Here is a 19209-nt window from a genome sequence, read left to right on the forward strand (position 1 = left end):
CAGTGTCAAGAGAAATGTTAACAGTGCTGAAAAATACACATCCTTGATTCAACATGTATTACTTTCTCAATTTAAACACAAAGAAACAGCAGGTGGAATTTGATGTCTTTGTCCATGACACGCTTTTGCGACACAAAGCCTTGTCTGAAGAATAATAACACACTATTTTTAATGCTGCCTCTCCCAGAGCTTCCTCTGCTCCCCCTGCAATTTCCAATTTCAGCTGGCTGATAAAGAAACTAATTTTTCCCTTTTTAAATGTCAGGGTTACTCAGGCCTGGTGTTATCTGTGAAAGCAGGAGTCCTCCCCCAGGTGCAGCCACACTTAGGGAAGAGCCACAGCAGGATCCTGGGTCACAAATTCCCATTTAGCTCCACATGGATTAAGCCAGGGATCGATTACAGTGAGTGTTTGTTTAAATAATTTTCTTTTAAATTGATAAATGATTAATCCAAGGACTATTTCCCCCAAAATAACTTAGTGCCCAATAATATCTTGGTCACTGAAGGCAGAAATTTGACCTGTCCTCCACAGCATGGGTGTTTCCCACTGCCATATGACACTCCATGGCACCAAGGCCCGGGAGCTCCTCAGCAGAGCTCAGCTGCCACCCAGCATGTCACCAGAAAGCTGCAGCATGCCATTATCCTACCCCACTGCTTAATTAGTGGGCTTAGAGGTGATTAGTCACCTGATCCCATAGCCCAGCTCCAGCTAATCTGTGCCAAACACAGGCAGGGCAAACACGGGAACACCTTTCAGCCTCAGGGCTGAGAAACACCCGGTGCCCCGCGCCTGTCACTGTCACTGCGTGGCCGGGCCGCAATCAGGGACATGAAACAGCTCCCCCAGGGACAGTGAGTGTGTCTGGAGTGCCAGACACACACCCACACCTGGGCAGAGCCCTCCAAAGCCACAGCTCCCACGCTGCCAGGGGAAAAGGGTGGGCCATCATCCTTGACTGAAATCCCATCTGACAGCCAGACCCCAGGGACATGGGCAGATGTCCCTATTTTTGTCCACCTTCCTCACCATTCAAATCTATTTTAACTGGCAATAAATTTCATCTTCTCCACTCAGGTCTGGTTTGCTCATGACAATAACCAGTAAGTGGTTTCTGTGCCTCTGTCTCAATCATTGAGCTTTTTCTTATGATTTTCTCCCCTATCCCACTGAGAAAGGAGAGATAAAAAGCAGCTGGCCAAGATTAGCCCACCACACCAGGGAAAAGCACAAAATTATCACCAAGATGCAGCTTGGGAAAAAGAATTTCATCCTTGGGTAGAATTTTTATTTTTTTTTTGGTGAACCAGCACAACCCCTCAACATAAACACAACTCTACAAAAGATTTATGGATTATAGTTTTTCCCTACCTTTCACGCCAGTGATCTCACACCAGGAATGAGAAGAGACACATATGAGAAACTCAATGATTTCTCAAAAAAAGAAGGGTAGACTTGCAGCAAAGGATATTTACTGAAGCTGTTATTGATGACATCTAAAGGCAAGAATAGGAGCCCAGATTGCTGTATCTAAGATTACAACTTGAGTATCAACAGCTTTGACAGTTTTAAAATGTTCTCTCACTCTTTCTGCCAAGAAGTTATGATTCTTTTTTTCCCATTAGGCAAAAAGATGCTTACTTTATTAATTTATTTCCTTGCACCCCAATTCCCACATATGAGACTCATTCCATCTTCAAAAAACCCTTGACAGTGTTGTTTTAAGTGCTTTCATTTATCAGAAAGGCTTTGCAGCCCTATTACCAGCTCCTGCTGACACATCAAGTACAAAGGCAGCAGGAACAGTTTGCAATTTTGTTCACAGCAACAACCCATCTAAACTTGTGGGGCAGGGGGAAAGAGCCAGGGAGGTGCTCTTCAGTAAAGCAAATCCAGAAGCTAATTTGGCTGTTTCAGCTAGAGAGGTAACAGAGAGAAGAACCAGGAGAGAGCAGGGCCTTGGTTTTATCTCAGTGGTTATCAAAGCAGGAGCTGTATGCCTTCCAGGAAAGTACTAACAATGACTAACTGCAAGACTTCAATGAAATGGAAAAGAAAACAACTGCGCAGGCTACAGGAGTAAGAACTTCTCCACCTCAGTGTTGTTGCTCAGCTGTGATAAACTGAGAAGTGGAGTCCCAAACACACAACAGTGTTACAGAGCTCCACGCCCTAGTAACACATCCAAATGCCATAGATCTGGTTTTGGAACAAAAATTTTAACTTGGCTTGTACATGTGACCTCCTACCCCACCAAAGTAAATCATGCTGGAAATCATGCTGGATTTCTTTTTATATTTTTACCAGATAACAGAATCACAAGGATTATTTTGAATGTCTCATTTCTGCGGCATTCACTACACTACCTTCAAGCAGCAAAGAGATTTTATTGTGCTAAACACCAGACAAGGTCACAGATGTTACACATAACAATGGCAATCAGCAAGTATGCACATAGAGACTGCCACTTTTCCAGAGTCCTTTAACAGACAAAACCAGGAAAGAGTGGAGGGGAAGAGCACAGGAAAACAATAACAGTCTGAAAGAAAAAGGAGGGGGAAAAAAATAAATGAAAAAAAGAAAAAAACAGGGAAAAACAATGGTTACAGCCAAGATGTCTCAACACATTGGAAGACACAACATTTGACAGGCAGTTTCCCTTCTCAGGTAACATTTGGCACTGGAATTTTTTCCTCTTTTCTAGAAAAATCAATAGTCAATTGGGTGAAAGAGCACTTGGCCAGCCATAACTGCAGAAGTCAAAAACTGCTACCAAACACTAACACATCCTCCTCTGTACAATCCACTAATTTAAACAAGCCCACAACTCATGGACAGGACTGCCTAGACCCTTAACAAGTCACAAAAGGTCTTGAAAATAAGGGTGAGGTCCTGGAGATTGTTATGACTGCTTGTGGGATGGAGATTGTGTTGAATGGATGGTCAGAAATTAGGGTTTCTGCTTGCTTGGAAAGAACGAAGTGATGAGACCCCAGTGGTGTTGGTGACATTACTAGCACAAAGCTGTTGGCTTGAGGCTGTCCTGTGTAAGTATTAACTTGACTGACTGCCTCCTGATATTTTAATTATCTTCATTTTGATCCAGCTGAAATATTGTGGGTCAGCATCATCTTGCCTGAAGTTCATAATTGCTCTTCTCCATCCAAAAACTCTGCTTGGTGGCTTTGCCTCTTTCTACTCTGAAAAGCATCAAGAGCCTGTCTCATGAATGCTCCTAAGCTGCATCTAAAGTCTCAAATCTTTCTACACATTGAAACAGGAATTTTGCTGGCAAGAGAAACTTAATTCTTTATGACACAGAGATGTACACAAAATCTATTCCATTACTCCTTTGATTTTCAAATACACACATTCACAGAACAGCTTAAGTTAGAAGGGACATTTAATGACCATTTAGTCCAAGCCCCCTGCCAGGAGCAGGAATATATTTTACTAGATCAGGTTGTTCTCAGCCCCATCCAGACTGAACATGAATACTTTCAATGATGGAGAATCTACAACTTTTCTAGGTGACCTTCTCCACTGTCTCACCACCTTCACTGTAAATTAAATCAATTTGTGTCCAATCTAAATCTACCCTTTCTACTCCCTATTTCTTATATTCAGAACAAGAACTCAGCCAAGTCCCAGTACTGATTTCAAGAGCATCCCTGATGCTGCCCATCATCTCTTTCCCAGTGGTGCAGAACAAGAAACAATCAGCTTGGCTTCAGCAGAGAAGTTTCAGATTGCACAACCCATTCAACTATAAGACCAGGTAACAGGCAACTCTGAAAGGTCAGGCAGCTTCCTTTCACTAGAACTCCTTCAGGAAGGGTAACACATTGTGTAGAGGTCTTGCAGAAATATTGCCACAAGCCAAGGAAAGGGACCAGCTGAATTCAAGGTCCCATCATTTTTTCTGAGCTGAAGGTATTGCCAGGCATAGGGGAAGCTCCATCAGCAAAAGGGACTCAACTTGTGCTGGGCCAGGAGTGAAAAGGCACCAGCAGCAAAAGACAAGAACTCCACAGGATCTCACAGCAAGAGCTGAACACACACAGCACTGAACAGAGCAGGCAGGTACAGACTCAGGGTCTGAGAGATTACAGTGCATGCAGGTGAAAGTAAAAGCACATTAAAGATGCCATTTAAGCAGTAACTACCCTTCAGGAAATAAAGCAGGGGTAAATCACAGTCTTGTATCCATACATTTACTTTCATTATTTCTGCCTCTTGTTTAGGGAATGGCAGGATTAGAAACTAGTTTCCCTCAGCATGCATAGTATAAACAGGTATGCCAGGCTTTGTTTTTCAAGGACATACATTATCAGAATATTGAAAATTATGCAACAAAATGCTGCTGAAGACATCTCATATGCTATTAAAAAAACCTGTCAACCGGGCACTTCTTCTACATATCACAGAACCACACATTAAGTATTTTCAAAACTGTTTAGTTTTTAGTTTAAATAGTACAATTAGAACAATAAAGAAAACAGATAATGACATGAAAAAATTCTAAACTAAAATCCAGTCAGTAAAATCCAGAAAAGGGCATTCACACTACTGGGGTAAAAAACCTGAACAACAACACCACAGATACCCATTTTTTCTACATTCTTAAACCACCTGAAGAACTCTAAAGAATACCCAATTCCCTTAGCAGCAGCATTGAAATGCAACACTACTTTGTAAGAACACACATTTTTATTAGATCTCACTTAAATTAGATCCCATTTAAAGGGGGAGACGGAACCTAAGTCTGGTACCACTCTGTTGTCAGAGCTCAGGAGTCTTTAATTTGTATTATAATAATGCCTGCAGTGTGTTAGCCCATGCTTAAACATCCCCAGTGCAGGATACCAGTTGCTCTATCATTGTGACTCCAATCTGTACTACAGGAAGGACCTGTGAAAACTCATCCTGGTTACAAATCCAACTCATGAGCCTCCTTCTATGTCAATAGGGACCACGTCAAATCTGTACTGTCCACAGTTCAGTTTCATGGTTTATAAGATGAAGAAACTCCAGTCCAAAGCAGCCACTTCATGGTTTAAATCCAAGATTGGGTAATTAGCAAACAAAAGTTAGACTCGTACTGTGAGAAAATACATCATGCATAAACATACAGTCTCTCCTTCTCTAAACATAGGAAGTTATTCAAAAGACAAGAGGGTGGTGGGAAACAACTACCCACAGCATCCAGAGACCTTTTATCCCATGCCACATGAAAAAAGCTGGACATTAAGTAGTCTTCCAGAGGAAGCATTTAGTTCCACATTCTTCACTGCAGGTCTGAACAAGTCTGCAAGCCTGAATAGCAGATTTCTCCTCAGAGACTCATCAATACCGCCTTTCATCCACTCAGTCATTAAGTGGCCACTGTACATACTCAGCAGCTATTTTCTAAACCCACAATATTTCAGCTGGATCAAAATGAAGATAATTAAAATATCAGGAGGCAGTCAGTCAAGTTAATACCTACACAGGACAGCCTGAAGCCAACAGCCTAGTGCTAGTAATGTCACCAACACCACTGGGGTCTCATCGCCTTTTTCTTTCCAAGCAATAAGAAATCCTAATTTCTGACCATCCACTCAACGCAATCTCCATCCTACAAGCAGTCACAACAATCTCCAGGACCCAAACTACTGACAAGCACTTGAGATGACCAGGAAAGTTCCTACTGGGAGAAAGGCAGCAGCCAGGTACCCACGTTTTTAATGCTTATTGACCTTAGCCTCATGACAGAGAGTGAAGTGCAGGTATGCTTAATGCAGGCTACTTTCTTTCCATTTTATTCATGAAAAGATAAATAATCCCTTTCAAGCTCCAAATTAGACCCTCGGTTTGCTCATGGACAATGAGCATTCACGTGGTTTGTTCATGGACGGTACTGTTAGGAGACATCCCAAATACAGCTCTATTAACAAAAAATTCTAAATTGTGCCTCTATACAGGTGGCTTCAGAGACGTTACAAAGCCCACATGTGACTTTTGTGGCAAAAAAAAAAAAAATACATCTCATGCTCAGATGAGAAGCATGGTGGCAGTTTATGTGGAAGAAAGAATGAGAACAAATGTGAACCCTTCTGTACTACCAACCAAGTGTCTCTAGTTACACACTCATCAGCAGCATTTTACACACCAACACAAGCTCATCCCTGCAAGAATGGCTTGTTAAAGGATGACTGTACTCCAGGTAGCATCCTAGAATTCAAGTCAACTACATATCACTTATGGTTGTTGACCAGAAGAGCAAAAAGTACAGAGCTCACAGAAAACCCCACAAGAGACAAATTCCTCACAATCAACCAGCTTATGGTTAAGATGTTCCAGTCAGGCTTCGCCACTAAAAACTGAGAGAGGTCCTCTAGTTTCAGTTCCAGGAGAGGAGTTCAGGACACTTCTGTTGAGAATTTATCAATCATCTTTAGATGTCATCTCTTCTGCCTGCAAACACCAGGTTATCACAGGGGTGAACAGCAACACTTCTTAATCAGTAAAAACAAAGTAGTGTGTACATGGAGATAGAAACCTATTATACTGGGAGCTTAACCAACATTCCCTCATTAACTCCACGTTGTAGATGCACCCAATTTCTTCCTGTCCTAGGGGGAGGGAGTAGAAGTCACTAAACCTGCAGCCATAGCTTCCCTTTCTGTAAAATGGGAGCCATTCTTTGGAGCCAAGTCACCCAGAGAGCACTTTGAAGATGAAAGCTGCTATGGTCCTAGCCACAAAGCTAGCAGACATTTTGTCTCCAATCCTTCCAAACACCTTGGCGTTCGAGCTACCTCAGCCCAGCAGGAAAAAGTCAATCAATGTCCTGAAAGGTCAGCGTAGATCCCAGCAAACAAAGCAGTGCTTGGCACTTACAGTATCAAGGCAGACATAATTTTCCAATTGAAAATGGACCCTTGAAGAGGAAAAGGCATTTCTATACATGTAGCCTAAACAGACTACCTTATTCTGAAGGGTAGCCTCTTTATGATGCTGACTCAAACTTCTCTGTACTCATCTTTGAACGCTCTGAAGTAGACCAAGAAGCCTTTTTAGATCTAGTTCCTATTTTGCTCCCTGCTTATCTTCCAGATCAACTGTCTTTGGGTAGACCATGAACCTTAAAAATGTTCTTCAGAAGCTGAAAACACATAGACTGCTATGCTACAGAAGATGCTGTTTACAGATTCACAATATACTCCATCAACTCTTGCAACTTTGGTCCTTAAAAAAACAGAATCTGCTTCTCAGGTATTTTATAACAAAGATTTGAGTTCTGTTCATGCACACTCAGAACTCAGGTAGGAAGCGGCAACCTCCACTGAATATCACCCTCTGTTAGGTATTAACCAGCACTAAGCCCATAATTACACAGACTTCTTGTTCTCCAACATTTGTTCAGTCAATTGTGTTTCATGCAGCACTGCACAACTCCTTCCACACTTAGAACCTCACAAACCTCACTGTGCAGCTCTTGGCATCCTGCCAGGTCCAAAAGGAGTACTCTCAAGATATATTAAAAATCCTTGTTCTGGGTATGTCACAGGATAAGCCAGCCCAGTACACACTTATGTAGCAAATGTTCAACAGTTGTATAAATTGTTAACACTCACACAAGAGTATTTGGATCAAGAAAGCATGTGTCTCTAAAAAATAAACTACTTGTGACTAAGTATGTTCCCAGCTATGCCCTGTTGCTTGAACCTCAGTGTCTGGGCAGGCATGCAGAGGCTTCTCTTCCTGCACCATCTTTCAGCCTTTGCTGCATGCCAATCCCTCCCCCTCTGAGATGTTCACAGAAAGATACTGCAGCTGCTTGGAAAAGGCAAGAATTTCAGTGTACACAAACCAAGTGCCTGAGCAAGCAGGTTGTTGGGAGGCAGAGGGATAAGAAATCAGAGCAGCCAGCTATGCTCCAAATGCTTTGGTGGTAAAACCTTTGAGGAACAAAATAAATGGGAAGAAAAGCTCCAAATTAACTAATTCCAGACTTTTTGTGAAGGGGAAGAAACACCAGTTTGCTAGGTTTGAAAGAGATAGTTGTCCTAAAGACTGCTGTATGAGGGACATGCCAGTGCAACATGGCAGGTGTGCTTCCTCTCCAAGCCTGGACCTACCTGTCTGTTGCACAGAAAATCACAAAATGCTTTGGGTTGGAAGGGCCTTACAGATCATCTGCCCTAACCCCATCCACTAGACCAGGTTGCTCAGGGCTCCATCCAACCTGCCCTTGGAGGGGCAACCACCACTTCTCTAGAAAATCTGTTCTCAACACACAGTAAAAAAATTCTTGTATCTAATCTAACCCTGCCCTCTTGACTGAAGCCATTCTCCCTTGTCCTGTCACTACATGCCCTTGTCGTGTCCTTCTCCAACTCTCTTGCAGACCCTTTTGGTACTCAAGGTGCAATAAGGGCTCCCTGGTTCACACAGCCCTGCCTCTTAAATCTGACAAAATCCCTTTGGATGGCATTGCTCCCCTCCAGCATGGTGACTGCACCACCCAGCTGGGTGACATCATCAAACCTGCTGAGGGAACACTCAATCCACAGTCAAAGTCACCAAGGAAGATGTTAAACCGTGCCACTCCGAGTGCATGACACATTTGTTCTTCCTTACAGTAGTTATCATCCTGAACAGCTGGATTGAAACTAACCCTTAAAATCATCCAACTGAACATTCCTAATCTCCACAGAGATCTCAAGCTTCAAATAAAGCACAGCTGGGGAAGAGCTGTTGCACTAGGACATGTCATGGTAAAATAAATTTGCCCAGGTTCTCTGGTACATGTGTGCTGCTCCTTGGATTAACATACACACTGAGGACTTGCAGCTGTACCTGCTGTAGTAACTGTCTCAGCAGTTCTATTTGTTCCATCAAATATTTTTTCCTCAGTTTATATTATTTGTGTGAATATCACAAGGCCATCCCTTGTAAGCAAACAGGGCTACCTAACAAACAACTCTCAATCCTTGATGTGGCCACTCCTGGTCCAACTTCTACAAAAGCAAGTTAAAATGCTGCCTCTCACAGATCACCTTCTAAAAGCAGGTTAGAGGCTGCAAAAACATAAATGTTTCTCATGCCCATATGTTCATGTCTCTCTCTTGTGTTTCAACCAAGAGTTTTGCGTAGCTGGAAGAAAACGTGCACCACTGCCTAGTCCAGGAGTCTCAGCACCTCCTCTAGAGTATTATAGTAGAGGTTACTGATTTATTACTGATTTTATTGTGCTTTCAGCTAAACAAATATAAATAAGGCACACACACATATAACAAAAGCTTCTAAATCGTTCCAAAAACGCACATGTCTGTTGGGAGCCCTGTTTCAGGACAATACCTGCACATCCCACACATGCAGGGAGATGAATGAGACTAACTGGTAATACACACCTGACCCATAAAAATTTAGTAAATCCTCTGACTTTGTATAAATGAAGTCACAGACAACCTGTGTTCATCCAACTGCTCATTACTCATCTTTCCCCCATGCCCACCCCCCAGGTGTCAGGTGCTGTACATACACAGAAAGCTCTGTCAAAACACATGCTGGCAGAAGAGGCAAGACAAATAAAGAGAATGCTAAAAGCCAAAGAAACACCATCAAGCAACTGATGAACTACAAACACAGCCAATTTCAATGTTTTCAGAGGTGGTGGTTTTTTTCTTCAGGATAGCAGAGAACAATATGATTAAAAGGAATGTAAAATCAACTCAGAAGGAAAAGAAGCATTAAAGATCTGCTCTGCATGAGAAGACAAGTTCTTTTGAAACCCATCTGCAACAGGCCCTCCCAAAAATTAACTGCAATGATTTGCTTTGCACTAAAAGAGATATTGAAATTAACAGCACATTGCAGCATCTCATTTCTCAATTGCAAGAAATTACTTACAAACCATTCAGATCAAATACTCCCTTCCCACAGGGAGCTACAGAAAATTCGCCGCATTCAAAAACAAGTCACACAGCGTCTGCACGTAGCACACAGGACTCCTCCTCTGAGGGGACATTTTATTTTTGTTTTTATAAACTTTAATTGCTTTCAAGATCTTGCATAAGAGTGTAACTAATTGTAAGTGCCACATGCTCAGTGATGTATTGTAGGAAACATCAGGGCTGTGACAATGGACCAAAATAAGGATGGGATGGGCACACACACTCCCACCTTTATGATTCTTTAATCAGGTCCTGAAATCTCAAAGCACAGAAATCCAATTCTAGAGCACAACAGCCAAGTTCAGTTCCCATTGTGGACTTTACACAAACAACCCTGTCATCATGTACACCACCATATTACTCAACAAATCTGACCCTTGTTTGGCATGGAAAAAATGGACTTCCCTTGTCAGGGGACTGAAGTTCCAGATGTTCTGTTCAGCCTGGAGGAGACTGAGGGGTGACCTCATTGCAGCCCACAGCTTCCTCACCAGGGGAAGTGGAGGGGCATCTCTGCAGGACCCAAGGAACAGCATGAAGCTGTGCCAGGGGAGGTTTAAGATGGAGATCAGGAGAAGTTTCTTCACGCAGGGGGTGTTTGGGTACTGGGACAAGCTTCCCCAGGGAAGTGGTCACAGCACCAAGCCTGACAGATTTTAAGAAGCATTTGGACAAAGCACTCTGGCACACAGTGGGGGGTGTCCTGTGCAGTGCTAAGAGTTGGATTCAATGATCCTTGTGGGTCCCTTCCAACTCAAAATAGTCTGTGACTCTGCGATGTACAATAATGTGCAGTACAAATGGGATGTTTATTAACTGCTCTTACATTTACTCAGTAACATTTCTCCAAATCACTTAGCTTTATGCTGAGTTTTTTTGAAGCAGGTTTTGTTGAGTATTAGACACAAAAATATTTTTGACAGAGGGTGGAGAGAAATTTGGGGTTTATGGTGAAAACATTAAATGCCATTCAAGAGACCTCAGCCAGCAAGACACAATCTTGCTGTCAAAAAACGTGATGTGTTAGCCATACTGACATATATTGCCCATATGAAGTTTCAGATATAATAGAGTACATAGAGACAAATGGAAACAATCACATTGCTCAAAATTGTAATTCCAGTTCCTGTAACCTTGTCAGAACCAGGCAGAGCTCAAAATTAACAACAGGTACACCTGAGCCAGTTCTGTGTTGCTGTGAACAAAGAGAAAAATCAGTCTGCATGTACTATATCTTCATCACCTCAGCTGCAGCACCCATCTGCATCCACTGGCAACACTTCAGAGTAATTGAGATGTTGATTAACCCCACCATCTTTATAACAAAGTTTAAGGTAGAGCAATACATAGGATAAAAGAACCTGTGAAGAATTTGGTTAAAAAAAGGCGGATGCTGCATCAAATCCCTCAGCACTGCAGGGCATGTGGGGCCTTGATCACAGCCTGCCATGAGAAACAGGCACGGAGGGAGCACTCGGGGATGCGTGGGCAGACCCCTACGCAACATCTCCGAGATCCTGCCAGCAGCCTGCCCACACAGATCTGACTACGTGAAACAGCACTTAAAATGCTAATTTTCACTTTACTACTAAAGACATGATTAGTTGAAAGGTTCTGGTTAACTATCAAAAAAATAGCTACTTTTCCTTAGAAATTGTTGTGCTCCTTTGTGCGCAATTCACAAAGAATCCCAGTGCATCTCAGTAGTACAGCATCAGCCGCATCAAATCCAACTACAGGTAAAAATTCTTTGTTCTACTCATGCTAAATAATGAGCAGATTTTTTTAACCATAACAACCACCATGCTGCTAAAGATCTGCAGCTATTCCTTCCAAACCTCCCCCTTCAGTAATTGCCACTTCACAAAACAGGTTCCACTACTATGGAGCATTAAGAAAAAAATATTCACACCTGTGCCCATCTCCATACACTCATGTCAACATGTTTTCTGATGAGCAGCATTCCCATGCAAGTAGCAATGTGCCAAAGAAAAAAAATGAATCTACACAGAGGCCCACTGGCTTAAGAGCAAGAAAAACCAAATGCATCACTTATGAAAAGAAGGAAAGAATAAACATACTCTGTGTCCCTCTGTGATGAAACCCAAAACCGCACTTGATCTGGAACAGAACATCTCCTGCCTGTTCCCTGCACTGACCACTAAAATGATTCCATTATTTGTGATCATTTCCTGCTTTTGGGGGGGATTTCTTTTATTTTTAAGTGCAGTCATTATTAAAAATCCAAGGAGGCTGAGAGCTTGAGGACCACCACTGCCAGGTCTGCAGCATTGTCTTGACAGATATACACAGACTGCCCCCTCCTTCCTGCCTGCTCTTGACAAGCCACGCTTTTAATTAAATGTCTCCTAAGATCTGTTGAGAGGAACGTGCATATGAACGTTTGCCAAAAAATAACTTCTAGTCCAAACAGCTTCTCCACCCTCCCCAAGAAATACAGTAGAAACCATTCACCTCTGCCAGGCTCCCTCTTAGAGCAGACCCTGTCCTCCAATACTACCTGGCAGCTCTTCCTCCCGCAGCCCCGCATGAATTAGAACACCCAGAGAAATCCCATGCCCTGCCTGGGAAAAGCACAGCGTGCACGGTTGCCGCCTTTAAATTACGGCAGTCCCCATTATCTGACACGTCCCTCAACATCTCCCGACAACTGCATCCTTCCCTGGCGGCCCTGGCAGGCAGACAAGCTGCCCTTGTCCAGGGGAACACTGCAGTATTCTGCAGTACGGCCGTGTGCCGGAGCCTGGGCGCCTCCAGCCCCGGCTTTGGGGGAGACATGACGGGCAGAACACAGCAACGCTGTTACGCTATTTACTTCCACGAGAGAAGGGTGGGAGGCACCCGCTCACCCAAAGAAAACCCTGCAGGAGTGCCCTTGGCTGCCAAGGATAGAGTGGGAGCGCCTCTCTCAAAGGGACCCTTTGGCAGAGCCGGGATCAGCACACTCGGGTTCTGGTGGCTGGAGGAGAGACCCCTGCGCTTGAAACCTTTGCATCCATTCACAGAAAGAAGGAAATGCCACCTCCACGAGCATATACAGCGTGAAAATAATACCACACCGAGCGGCAATTTTAATCCAGGCACACATCAACTTGTGAGCATCTCCAGGCAGAGATTTTTTTCCATCGCGCCCATCAGCTTGGCACCGAAATGCTCACACTGCCCTTCCGAGCCCCACCCCACGGCTGACATGCTCCGTGCCCGGCTCCTCCGCACCACGCTCCCGCCCCGCGGCATTCATTCTGCTACCGATCTGACAGCCCACACCGGGCGAGAAAAAAGGAGAATGAAAATATTTGTAAAATAAAGAGGCAAATCGCTGACCCTGGTGCAAGGTAACAGCTTGCATGTTTGAGCAGGACAAATAGAGAAAAGAAGGAAGGAGGAGAGAGGGAGAGGCAGTATCCTGCAACCAACTCGCAAGCCCCAGACCCTGCGTGTGAGGCCAGGATCCCTCTGCCAGGCCGGTCCCGCCGGCGGGGACGCGGACCCAGCCCCGGGCAGCGTCGCCCCAGCGCCGCGGGGAGGTCGCGCCGCCTCCAGCCCCCGATGCGGCTGCACCGCCCGGGGCGAAGTTTCGCCGGGCCAGGTGGGAAGACGCTTCCCCTCCCCTGTGCTCCCCCACACCCCTCAGCCTCTTACCTTCATGTCGCTTATGATCGTCTGGAAGAGCCCTCCGAGCGCACTACATTCCTTCTCTATCACAGCCTCCATTTTCCTGGCTGGAGCTCACAGGAGGAGCAGGATTTCACCGCTACCGCTGCAACTGCACTGCTCAGCTGGAGGAAAATCAGACACCCCGGGCTCCCACCTCACCCCTCCCCCAAAAAAAGAAAAAAAAAAAAAAGGAGGGGGAGAAGGGGCAAACAAGCTGATGTAGGCAACGAGAGGGAAAAAAAAATACACCCCAACACACCTGAACCCCTGTCTGCCTGCACCTCTACAAGGGGATAAAATCCAGCGCTACTGGCGCCTCTCTCCTACACGCACCTCCCCGGCACCCAGGCACTCAGCACCGAGCGGGCGCTACGAGCCCATGCGGGAGCAGCCACAGGCCCCATCTCTGCGCATCGCGGCCCCGGCCCCCCGCGCCTCCCGGCACGGCAGCGCTCAGGGCAGCGGGCGCCCGCGGCGCTGGGCGAAGTGCACCCCGAAAAAACAAGGGGGGAAAAAAGATCGGTGTCTATTAAAAGGGATCGAGCGTCAAGCCGGTCCTCGTGGAGTAGCCGGGAGGGGGGTCTCTGGCAACCCCAGCGAACCAGACTACAGCCAAAGCACCCAACCCGCAGCCTGCCCTCTCCGGGAACAGCCGCTCCGCCCGCCCGTGCCGCTCCCGCGGCGGCAGCGCCCGCCCCCGCCCGGCCCCGCGCCCAGCGCCCCGCCCGCCCCGCCGCGTCACCAGCGAGGCCGCCCATTGGCCCCGCGCGGCCGGTGGGCTGGGGGCTGTGGGTTCGCGCCCCGCTACCGACGGGGCCGCCCCGAGGACTCCGCTGGACCCGGTCCGCTTCCCGTGCAGAAACTGACTTGCATGTTCAGCATTCGGCAAAGAAACTGTTTTATTCTGGTGATATTCGCCGAAATGGCCCAAATTCGGCTGTTTCTGGTGACAAGCGTCTGCCTGAGCCCCCCGATACAGCGCTGAGAGGCCTCGCAAAGCTGCAGCCTGGGGAGTGCAGCCGGCGGCAGCTGTGAGGCTGCTCATTCATCCTCTCCCACAAATGCCAGACGATAGGCAAGACTGTGAGAGTGGGTTGTGTAAAACGTGGGGGTTTGAAGTAATTCGGTTTGCACATTAACTCTGCCAGATTTTACAAAGCATTGTGGTCAAAATCCCCTGTTTCCGCACGCAGACAGGCGGTGGCTCACACCGTGCACGAGTGTGACACTGGCACATGGCGCTCACACCGAGCGTCCGGGACCCTCCCGTGGTGTGAATGGAGCGCTGCCCGCACGGTGTGGGGGGCAGAGCTCCACAGGTCCTGCTGCTGCTTCCCCCAGGGAAATCACACACCGGGGGAACAGCACGGGCTGTGGTGTACGTGTTTTAGCGTAAAACTGCTGTAGAACCAGGAACATGGATGTACAGAAGAATAAGCCTTAGACCTTGAAGGAGGTCCAAGGGTCTTTCCCTTCATATACGCACAGTGGTGCATGAACAACCACGGCTGAGACGGAAATTTAGGAATTCGAGTTATTGAAATTTATCTTACAAACTCTGCCCAGGAAAAGCCAGTGTCTGTGCCAGTGCATTTTGCTTCATTTCAGGCAGTACCTAGGCAGGTGCACACGAGGGACCATCCTCTGTTACTAATCTCTGAGGGAACAGGCTGGGCAGGTGCCCTGTCTCCAGCAGGGCCATGGCAGCACAGGCTGCCGCAGCAATTTCCCTCTGCTTTGACCTGCATGGGTCCGAGCAGGCGATTCATTTGGAGCTCTGCATGACCCTCACTCCCAGAGAGCCCAGCAATGTCCCCAGCAGCTCGTGATAATGACACTGCTCAAATCCAGGTGCTGTGACACAACCAGCGTGGCGGCGTTCCTGTGGGACACGCTCACAGCCAGCAATCCAGCAGGGAAAGTTGGTGGCCTACTTTGCTTTCTTCAGCCACCCCATTTCTGGGATGATCCTTGTTTTAGTGCAAACAGTGCCTTGGCTAACCTCATTTCTGGAGAGGTTTCAGAGTGCAATGATGCGCATGGCAGAGGAGGGTGAAAAATCTCCGTCTGCAAGTAAAGCTGTTGTTTAAGGACTGCCTTGATACTTCAGTAAATAAATCAGGACTGCCTGCTCTGTGACATGCAACAAGTCTTCATACAGTGATGAAAGAATATGCAGGTATAAAGAGAAAACTTAATCATTTTAAATCTCAATCAGTTATAACAAGTAAGTTAAGTGTACAATGTAAGATAATGGGTTTTACCTTGCAAATAAGAAAGTGTACCTCACTATGAGTAACTTTTTAAACCACTGTAACTTGAGTGTACCCAGTCACAACCTAGAGAGACCTAATCAAAGCTGTTCAGGTGGAATATTTTTTCTGTCAGAAGGTTCTAGGGCATGAGAACCGGAGGCATGATGATTTCAACAAACTTTTATGTTCATAGGACAAAAAATGCCAACAGGAAAGTGTTTTTTCTTTCCAGCATTTTCTTTTTCAAATCTATTTTGTTAAATTTTCTTTGTATATATCACTTAGAACAAAGATTGTGTTAATTTTATATTTAAAATTTTTGTTTGTAGCTTAACACGGCTAAAAATAGAGAAAGGGCATATAGCCTGAAGGCATCAAAATAGATAACTGAATATTTTTTTTCTTTTGCATTGAAGGACTTTTCAGACTTAATTTTATCCTGCCTTTTACTGATTCTAAGGATAGAATTTTCTGTGGGGTGACAATTCAGCTTCAACCAGCTGTAGAGTGAGAGTGAACATTTTTCTTCAAAGACCTGAGTCCAAATGGTTGTTTAAAGTGCGAGTAAGGAGTGGTTTGGTGATGTTGCAGTAATGTCGGGTTACCATCTGCCACATTATTTCTGGGCTTTGCTTGATTGATTCGTAGCAAATCACTTCCTGCAAGCATTATTTGCAAAACTTTATTATGGGCAAAGGCTATTTCTGTGTTTGTGAGCCATCGTTACCAGGGAGCATTTCATTACCAAGTGATGACATTCTGTAAAATATCCTGTGCATGGACAAATGCCAGCAGCACTTCTTGACAATGGGTCAGCTGAGTGCATCTTGCTCAGCAGCCCCCAGCAGATGTCAGCCCTAAATTTGTCAGTGGTGCAATAGTAGCCCATGTTCTGACATCCTTCAACACGTTGGGTGCTCTGCTGACAAAAATTCTACTGAAACCCCGAGAAGACTGATGGTTAGGAAGGAATTTCTCCAGACATAAGTGGGCAGGTTGAGCAATGACTTGGTCACTTTGCCTGGCCTGGATGGTTCCTGCTGCTTCTTCCATGCTGAGCACCAAGGCACAAAGTACAGTCCACAAAGCTGGACACAATTCATGAGGGTCAGGAGTCCACAATGTGTTCCCAGGTGTTCTTGCCTTATGACCAGAATGTATCCATTCACATTCCTGTTCCTTGCTTTCTCCTTCTGTAAAATGAAAATCCCGATTTTAAAAAGCATTCCTACTGTTTATGCACCAAGCACAAGCGTGAAATGTCGTTGCAATCAGAACAAATACATGCTCTGTCAATGTGCCATAAAAGGTTTAACTGTGGTACTTATTTAGGTCCTGATCTTATGAGGATTTAAACCCACTTATGAATGAGAGTAGCCCTGTGGAAGACTAGATTACACATGCACTTAAGTGTTATCAGATTGAAGTCTTAGAACAATAATCACAAAAGGTACTTAATCACCTTTAAATTACAGTGTTCCTAATTTAGCTAATGTTATTCCCCAAGGAAAAATTGCCTCATCTAGCTTACAATCAAGAAAGAATCAAGGGCTGTTCCTTCAAGTGGTTGACAGTTCAAAAAGAGATATGATATTAAAAGAATAGGTTGCTAAAGGCTGAACTATTTAATTGAATTATCTCTTTAAGAAATTGATGCAAATTAATATTATAATACTCCATTATATTGCCTCAGAATCTTTCATCCTTGAGCCTTCATGAAATATATCAATAAACTTGAGAAGCAAATGAATACTTTCTTTTATTTTCTGAAACCAGTGTATTCTGTCCCCATTTGAGGCTTTCTAATAATGATTTATATTTTGAAGGATGATGGTGTTTTCCTATTTATAGATTAAGATAAAAGAGCCCAAGAGCTTCCAAGAAATGGAGTCTCTCCCATCCCTCCAGTCCTCACGGTGCTCACAGGGTGTGATCCTGCTCTGTCCATGGGAGCAGATGAGCTCACTTTGCAGTGCCCTGTTGGACAGAGAGGTAGGATAGCAGGAAACACAGCCAGAAGGATGACAAAAGGAATTGGTGAAAAATTGAGCAAACCAAACAGAATCCATTTCACACAGCTCTCCCAGCATTATAAATAATATATCATTCACTGGCCATACATAGAGGTGAGGGAATTCCCTTTTTTCCAAGAGTGTGTGTTTACAGTCTGCAGTTTCAGAACAGGAGGAATAACAATGCTGTGGTTCCCCAGCCTTATCCAGGTTTTTCTTATGTCATGCATTGTTTTCAAATTACCAAGCAGCATTGCTGTAGTGGGGGTACCTCTGCAATTGTTTCTGCTTGCTGTGTGCTGGCAAAATAGCAGCTGTTATTGCTTTACCAGATTGATTTCCATAGAACAGCTCCATCTAAAGCCTACCTACAGGCAACAACTCTGCAGCAAAATATCAATGCGGTCTCATTTTCAGATTTTCTCAGAAGGGAAAAAAAAAAGCATTTTCAGCAAAGTTCAACATGGGATGCCATTTATTCAGGGCACATAGAGGACAAGATGCTTATTTTTTAGGGACTAAAGTTCTCTTCCATTTTCCCCTCACCAACAAGTAGGGGAAAAAGTCCTGCCCCCAGGTATCACTGTGCAAGGCACAAAATCTGAAAATTGAGGTTTGTGTATTATATCAAGGGCTTTAGAGAGAGGCCACATTTTGCAGTAGTGGGAAGGTGGGATGTCTTTGTCACATGTCCCATCTGAGGTTGGCAGATTCTGTAAAGGAGCTCAGGTCTGTTACATCCTTCCAGGCAATGTTCCCATCATTGCTTTTAAATCTCCCCCATGATCAACCTCAGTAAAAGGCCAGGGGAGTCCCATGGCCAAGGTGATGTGGGTGCTTTGATCCTGTGCAAGTCTGCAGCAGCACAGACAGTGTATTGCCACTGTCACCTCCCACCCATGGGAGCATTTCCACTGTCACCTCCCATCCATGGCTTCTTTCCTGCCCCTCCATGCCACCAGCACCAGCTCAGGCCCCCATGGGAGCTGATTTGGCAGAAAACTCTGCCTACAAGGAAAGATTATTTTGGCCCAGAGGAGGACCCTGCCTCTTTGTGTTTCACAAAGAAGGCACAGCTTGTATAACCCTTCCTGTGCTCATTCCCCACTGGATGCCTTCTTGTTTCTCCTCTGCAGCCAACACCGGTTTAGGAACTGTTGGTCTGAACGTTGTTCAAGCTGGCTTCATCACCTATATCAGGTTCTGGTGAAGACACACTCACTCCACAAAACCAGGCCTCCCTTTTACATTTTAAAGCTGTTCAGCTGATGCATCTTGAAGTCATGCCCTAAATTAACTTGGATACAATTTCCTGAGTG

The 19209-nt window shown here is 45.0% G+C and overlaps 1 protein-coding gene across 12 annotated transcripts in view; it reads right to left on the bottom strand.

Moving 5' to 3' along the window:
• Window positions 1-14507, bottom strand: part of MTSS1 (MTSS I-BAR domain containing 1) — a 125928-nt gene extending 111421 nt beyond the window's left edge. For 10 of the 12 annotated variants that reach the window (XM_058040112.1, XM_058040131.1, XM_058040061.1 and 7 more), the window contains exon 1: window positions 13609-14297. In XM_058040112.1, coding sequence (XP_057896095.1) covers window positions 13609-13680 — 72 coding nt within the window. In that variant the 5' untranslated portion in view covers window positions 13681-14297. Of the gene's footprint in view, window positions 1-13608; window positions 14298-14490 lie in introns of those variants that run through there. The other 2 variants (XM_058040053.1, XM_058040045.1) reach the window with 2 other exon arrangements.
• Window positions 14508-19209: the final 4702 nt, after the last annotated feature.

Source organism: Melospiza georgiana, chromosome 1, assembly GCF_028018845.1.
Source record: "Melospiza georgiana isolate bMelGeo1 chromosome 1, bMelGeo1.pri, whole genome shotgun sequence".
NCBI classification, from domain to species: Eukaryota; Metazoa; Chordata; class Aves; order Passeriformes; family Passerellidae; genus Melospiza; species Melospiza georgiana.